The 7,417-nt window shown below is 54.1% G+C and overlaps 1 protein-coding gene across 1 annotated transcript; it reads left to right on the top strand.

Annotated features, from left to right (window-relative positions):
* Positions 1 to 4,689: 4,689 nt before the first annotated feature.
* LOC118975037 (cyclin-dependent kinase 16-like) lies at positions 4,690 to 6,279 on the top strand. Its single transcript, XM_037028664.1, has one exon. It carries the CDS (start codon positions 4,690 to 4,692, stop codon positions 6,277 to 6,279), a length of 1,590 nt encoding a protein of 529 aa, XP_036884559.1.
* The last annotated feature ends 1,138 nt before the right edge of the window (positions 6,280 to 7,417 follow it).

The following is a 7,417-nucleotide window of genomic DNA, read 5'->3' on the forward strand; positions in this document are numbered from 1 at the left end:
TCAAAGGCTCAGCACCTTCTCCCTCCTGCCACCTGGGGAATTCTGAATGTCATCCTGGCTCACAGCTTCCCATGGAATGGCTGAATCCTCAACAGAAACTGCATTTGAGGTAAGTTTCTCCTCTTCCTCCTCCTCCTCCTTCTCCTCAACAGTCTTTCCTTTCTCACTTTTTTTTGACAAGTGTTTCTCCCAAAAGTAATCCCCAATGAAGCCTAAATCACATTTTCCACCTCATAGTCTGTCTCCAGGGAACCCAATAAGCCAGTTAGCACCAGGAATGATCCTGGGAAGCCAAATACAAAGCAGGAGGTGACAACCCCTTGGCCAGCTGGCAGTGTGGACCCCATCTCTGGTGGTCACTGTGGCGTGGATAGTCTATGGTTGTGTTAGTGACACAATTGCAAAACATGTAGCGAAGTGCCACATGTTCGGACACCAGTGGACGGTGGCACACTGGCTGGGTGAGATCTCTGACAGCTGAGAGGTGCGGAGGGAAACTAGAACAGCCATGGAGTTGGTGGCTGTGACTGAACGCCACTGACTGACTCACGGGAGACAGATGAATCAGACAGTTCAATGCAAAATATGGAAAAAACATTTCTTTCACGGCATTTAAGGAAACTTTCAACTCCTGCAGCAGAAGGCCATTAGCAAGAAGAGACGGGCTCAGTACTTAACCAGGGAGAGCAGCAGAGCCACAGAGGAAGCTGGCTCTCAGCCCACAGGTCCCTGACACCAGGGCCAAGCCGTGACAGGGAAGGAGTAGGACTCCAAGGCTCACAGGATGTGGTTGTTCGGGCTGACGTGGTTGAGAATTTTGAACTCCCAGCTTCTCCCAAACCTGCTGGGCCTGCAGAAGGGCCCCCTCCCCCGTGACAGGAAGCAGCAAGCACCCCCTTGCCTGAGCGTGAGTCGGGCAAGGGGGTGAAGCCTCACACAGAAGCCTCAGGTGAGTCAGGTGCCTCACGAGACCCTGCTGGAACCCTTCACGATCCCTGCCCTGATCTTTGCTTCTATTAATAAGATGAATAGTAATCACAGTCAGAACGTGAGACAGTGACGAAACCAGCTAAGGGAACAGAGGGGCTATACCGCAAAGGAGCACAAAATCCAGGTAATCCAGGCAGGAGGAGGTGAGATGTGTGTACTGGACAAAATACAGAGGGTGGTGGACTAAGGGTGGGAACAAAGCTGTAAAAAGTCCCTCACAAGGCAAAATTTATCACCCTGGCAAAAATTCTAGGAGAAGATGCTAAAAAACTGCCGGGTTGAATCCTGGACACTTGGAAAAAGCCACTGCCCGTGCTAAGTAGATGAGCCAGAACTTCCTGGGCAGATGATGGGAGAAAGACCCAAAGGGCTCAGAGAAAGTGGGCATAACTGGGTGGACATAGGCAGAACACCTACCAGTCAACTATGTCCTATGGAAGGCTGTAAGGACTCTCCATTTACCAAGGGGATAAGGAATGTACTGGGGAAGGGACACCGGTATCCTGAGGATATCTAGTGGTGTCTGTCATCTTTCAGCTAGAACTGGCAGTAGGAGGTGCGGTTATGGAATGAGGCTTCCCGACAGCCATGGGGATGCTGGGATCTCAAAAACCAAATAGATCCTGGGAGAAGGCAGTAGATGACTGTCCAAAGAGCAGCCTCGATGGCAGCGACTGAGTCAGATATGGTGCCTTGACGAGAGCAGATGAACAAAGACTCCACCACACGATAGGCAGGCAGCACTCTGGCAAATGCGTCTGTCCCCTCCCTTTCTCGAGGAGGGTCTAGAGCAGTGCACGTTCACAAACCACAGTGTGCGGTTCTGGTTTCACCCCAGGGCTTCGCTGACTCACCTCCCTGCCTAAGACACTGACCCATTCCACACATCAAATTAGTCTACACCTTGGTGACTCCATGCTAACTGGAGCAGGGGAGCGAGAAGGGGCAGAAATGGGGGAGGGGGCCTCAGTAAAGCACATGGGCTCCAGAGGGTGTATGTGAACTCTGGTTTCAGGGTCTTGCCGCAGCAGTAACATTTTTAGCATCCAATGATCTGGGGCATATAAGGACACCCCATCCCCCAAATGAGTGACTAATTATCGCATTTCACAACTCCCATCACTAAGAAAAGAGCACTTTGCTTGGTAGGCCCCTCTGGGTGCCCCTCTGGAGGCTGTATTCCTATACTTAGAAAACTGCTCAGACCCATTTACTAGGTGATATGGAAGGTGGCCAGCTTGAAGTGAGGCTTAGAAAGGGCTCTGCCTCAGATCCAGAATGTGCCGCAAACATCCTGTCCTTTGACCATACATCCAGCAGACCTAGTGATATTAGAGGTTTCTGTGTTGGGAAAAGGCACCCGGTAAAGTTGATGGCAAGTCCCCCAAAGAATCACAAGGTGATGCTTAGGGCCCTGGAGCAAGACCATGCCATTTGCAACAGACATCTCATGTGGAAGGCAGGGCCTGGTTTGCCACAAGGCCCTAGTAAACATGAACTGTATGAGCGTGGGCATCAAGTGGCCATGTGGCCAGAGCTGTCCATCATGAGCTGAGCTCTGGCATACCCACTAAGGCATAAATTCTGGCCAACCCAACATCAACCCTTCGTAAGGTAGAAGAGCTACATCTGGGTGTGAGCGGGACCTCTGGTTGCAAGCGAGCTGTGTGAGCAGGTAACCTCAATCCCCACGCCATACACCATCATCACACTGGTGTCTCCGTCCCAAAGGTCGTACTACTGCTGGGGCTGAGAGATCAGGGGAGGGCTCCCTCACACCCGCTAATGGAGGAAGGGAAGGTCTGAGCTTCATACGTGGATGGGCCTTGGTGTGCCTGCAGGACCTGAAAGTGGGCTGCTCTTGCACTACAGCCCCATTCGGGAGTGACCCTGAAAGACAGCAGTGAGAACTCCTCCCAGTTTTCCACACTGTGGGCAACACCTCCTGCCTCCCATTTTGTGGAGAGAGACATGGCCCAAAGTAAACATATTCAGGGACTGAGGGCATCTTTATTGGAGTGGCTAGTTGGACTAGAGTCCTGAAAGGAGCCAGACTGGGAGACTGGGAAAAAGATCGGAGGAAGCTCATCTAGGTGGACGAATAGGGATGGATACAAAATGTGAGGATTTTACTATCACAGGTTAATAGCCACCCAACAGCACCCACAATGGGAGAGACACGAAACAACCAAGCAGACAGAATGGCTCGGTCCTTTGACCTCAGCCAGTCTTGTTATGCCTCCCCCCACCCAGTCCAGATACAACAGGCACGTGAGCGAGGTAACTGTGGTGGAAGGGAGGAAGCTCTGCACATGCCCAACGGGAGCTGCTCCCATCACCAAGGCTGCTGCAGCTGCTGTTGCCACTGAATAGCCAGACTTCTAGCCATAAAAGTCGAAACTGAGCCCCAGCTTCGACACCACCTTGAGAAGATGAATTGGCCCTTGATGCCAACTCTCAACCCTCTTCACCCTGAAAGGGGTAGTGATTCAATGTAATATAAACATATTGTCCAGTATGAGCTTGCCTAGTATACCTACAGGGCTTTGGCCAGCCCAACTATCTGAGGATTAAAGAGGATATCTTCACCCGACATAAGCCCTAACCAGCATGGTCTCAGGCCAAGGGACCCACTTTATGGCCAAAAAAAAGGGCAGTAGTGGCTGTGGGCCTCTGACCAAGGGACCCCCCTGGTCCAGGCACCTACTGCACCCTCAGGGGTTACCAGCCTAGAAGAGGGGTGCAGTGGCCTCTGAAAGAAGAAACTGAGATGTGAACTTGAAGACAATGTCCTTGTCTGGACACAGTATGAATCCTGAGAGAATGACTGCTGTGTGTTACTGCATACCCTAGGGGTAGCATACAGGAGTCAGGAAACCAAAGGGCAGGAGGAAGACTGGCCCTGCTCACCCAAGCCAAGCCCTGTCCATCCTGGGGATTTGTGCTCACAGTCCTACCACCCCAGCTCCGTGGGCCTGGATGTCTTGGTTCCCAAAGAAGGAACACTCTGACATGGGATCTCCACACGAATCTATTAAACTTTAGGCTGCATCCGCTAACAGTCCCTGGGTTCCTCCAACACGACAAGCATGGAAAAGAATCATATGAGGAAAGATGGGGCTGCTGGAGGCAGGAAGGAATCTCTTTGGCACTACATTTATCTTCTGAGTCACTTCTCAGTGCTCTTATGCCTCGTTTTAGCAGTAAATGAACAAAAGTAGCCATATCCTAAGAATAACCTGGTAACCAGGGACTCGGACCCCTTGGGGATAACTGGTCAACCCCAGACAATTCAACCCCAGTCTGTCTAAGAAAAATCACTTAGACTAGTGAGGGGTATCTAGGATGGTGTTGGAGTAGGAAGACAGTGACTATCAGATACAGCCCCGAGATCTACAGCAGCGGGTGGCACGCAGGGGTTGGGTCTTGGCTGTTGGGTCCTGGAATCCGTGCGACTCTGCGAGCATTGGGCCGCTGAGAGCTCTGGGATTCGAACCCGCGGCACCGACAGCTCAGGGAATCGCTGTCCAAGGGCAAGTCCCAGGCAGGCTGAGCCAGAGGCTGCCCCCTCCTTCTTGCCCGGCAGGGGCGGGGCCCAGCAGCCAGGGCCCGGAGGACGACTCTGGAGGCGCCTGGGTACGCCCTGGAGGAGGTCGCGCAGCCTCAGCCCTGAGCCCCAGGCGCTCCGCGAGGCTGAGAATGCTCGCACGCCCCAACCCCCCACCCCCACCGTTACTGTTCCAGGTCCTCGGGAGGCAGCCGTTACCTAACCCTTCAGAAATCCACGCTAGAGGAGCTGATCTTCTAGTGAGAGCCATCGCCTTGGAGAGGATGAAGCTGTCAACGACACTCCAAGGGGGCCACGGTAGGGACACCACCAACAGTGCCCCTGAACAGATGGGCCCAGACGACGGTGGTGGTGGTGGCGGTGGCCTTGGAGAGGCCACTACCCGAGCCGCCCCTGGAAAACTTTACTCTGGACTGGGACCCGTCAGCTCTGCACCAGAGCTGGTACACAAGGGCCCAAAGGTGGTGTCTGACGGGGTAAGTGACCGGCTTCCAGCTACATCCTCGAATCAGATGCAGGCGCCAGTGAGGGCGCGCATGCGCAAACATCCCCCACGTAACGTCCCTGACGACCAGAAGCGCCTCTCGCTACCCGATGACAGCCTGCCTCCCCTGGGCTTCCTCGAGGAGCTGATCCTCAGGAGCCCCATCTTCGACATCCCCCGAAGCCGCCTCCTGCACTACATCAGCCTGTCGGAGATTGGCTTGAGGAGACTGGAGACCTACGTGAAGCTGGACAAGCTGGGTGAGGGTACCCAGGCCACCATTTACAAAGGCAAAAACAAGCTCACCCATGACCTCGTGGCACTCAAGGAGATTAGACTGGAAAAGGAAGAGGGGCTACCCTGCACTGCCATCTGGGAAATGTCCCTGCTCAAGGACCTCAAACACGCAAACATCGTCACACTCCTTGATATTATCCACATGGAGAACTCCCTCACCCTTGTCTTTGAGTACCTGGACAAGGACCTGCAGCGGTACCTGGATGACTGTGGGGCCATCATTAACATGCACAACGTGAAACTGTTCCTGTTCCAGCTGCTCCGTGGCCTGGCCTACTGTCACCGGAAGAAAGTGCTACACCGGGACCTCAACCCCCGGAACTTGCTCATCAACCGGAGAGGAGAGCTCAAGCTGGCTGACTTTGGGCTGGCCCGGACCAAGTCCGTCCTCACGAAGACCTACTCCAACGAGGTGGCGACACTGTGGTACCGGCCCCCGGACCTCCTGCTCGGGTCCTCACACTACTCCACCCACATTGACATGTGGGGTGTGGGCTGCATTTTCTACGAGATGGCCACCGGCCAGCCCCTCTTCCCAGGCTCCACAGTGGAGGAGCAGCTACACGTCATCTTCCGCATCTTGGGAACTCCGACTGAGGAGACATGGCCAGGCATCCTGTCCAACGCAGACTTCAAGGCACACAACTACCCCAGGTACTGTGCCGAGGCCCTTTGGAGCCATGCGCCCCGACTTGATAGCGATGGGGCTGATCTCCTCACCAAGCTGCTGCAGTTTGAAGGTCGCAATCGGCTCTCCGCAGAGGACGCCATGAAACACCCGTTCTTCCTCAGTCTGGGGGAGCAGGTCCACGAACTTCCTGACACCACTTCCATATTTGCACTAACGGAGATTGAGCTCCAAATGGAGGCCAGCCTTTGCTCTCCATTGATGCCTGACTCAGGCAGGCCATCTTTCCATGTGGTGGGCACTGAGCTCTAAGCCACAGACCCAGGGCCCAGGAGAGATGCCACAGGCCACCCAGGTCAGCTGCCCGCTGCATCCTCCCGCTGCATCCTCCCTGCTTGCTGCCTGCCCAGCTGTCCAATTCAAGCCCTCCTGCCCACATGTCCCCTGCTGCCTGTACAAACATCTATCCATCGGCCTGCAAACCCACCCATTGGCCTGTCTGCTAGGTGCTGACAAAGCAGTTGCCACTCCTTAGAGAGACAGAGAGAGAATACCAGCTGTAGCCATAGGAGGCACCGTTTCTCCACTACCCTTTGCCTGTCAGTTCTTAGAAAATGAGACTGATCTGAATCCTGAAGGACCTGTTTCTAGAAGAAATATAAGAAGTAAGCAGACCTGAGAGGCACAAAAGGTGGACTGTGGCGGATACTGTTGTTTGCCCAGGTCCCCTTTCCCCTGAACATCCAGCCCCTGTTGCGGGAATATTGCTGCTGATAGCTCGACCTGCATCCCTCCCCAGGAATTGTCCTTGGCTGGAGGGAACTGTTTCATCCAAGGTTATTCTTTCTCCCAGGAGGTAGCCAGTGGCCAACAGTGACCAGCTGGTGTGAATACAGTGCCGCAGCACCCTTGCCTCAGTCTGGGATAACTCTAAAGGCCTGTCCCAGCTCCAGGGCTCTCCATGGGAGAAACCTCAGTGGCAACATCATAGTTGATCAGTTTCTCCTGCTGCCTGTTTTGCCGGTCTCATTTTCTCGCAGGTGTGTTTCCTTAGAGCACACTGTAAGAAGCCCTCTACAAGTGTTTCTTTATCTCTGGGTCTGTGTCCCATTAGCCTCAGTCAGTACATGGCACTTCCCCATGTTGAAGTGGACATCACAGCAAATGCACTTTCGCACAGGTGTGAGAATGCCCTCACCCACCCAGCCCTCTCCTCCAGCGTGAGTGAGGGTGGGTACAGGGCTGATCGCCCACACCCATCTGGGGGTTCACAGGGAAGAAGTATGAGTACAGGCAGAGTCTATCCCAGCTTAGTAAAGTCACAAGGCTTGCAGGCTGACATGCAGCGTAAATGAAATCAGGATCACTGCCCTCCAGTGTGAGACGCACATGCTCCCGCCCAGACACGTAGAAGGCCACCACGTGGGAGGTGGAGGCCCAGCCAAGCGGG

Source organism: Sturnira hondurensis, unplaced genomic scaffold, assembly GCF_014824575.4.
Source record: "Sturnira hondurensis isolate 20B ecotype Veracruz unplaced genomic scaffold, ASM1482457v3 Scaffold0020119, whole genome shotgun sequence".
Lineage (NCBI taxonomy): Eukaryota > Metazoa > Chordata > Mammalia > Chiroptera > Phyllostomidae > Sturnira > Sturnira hondurensis.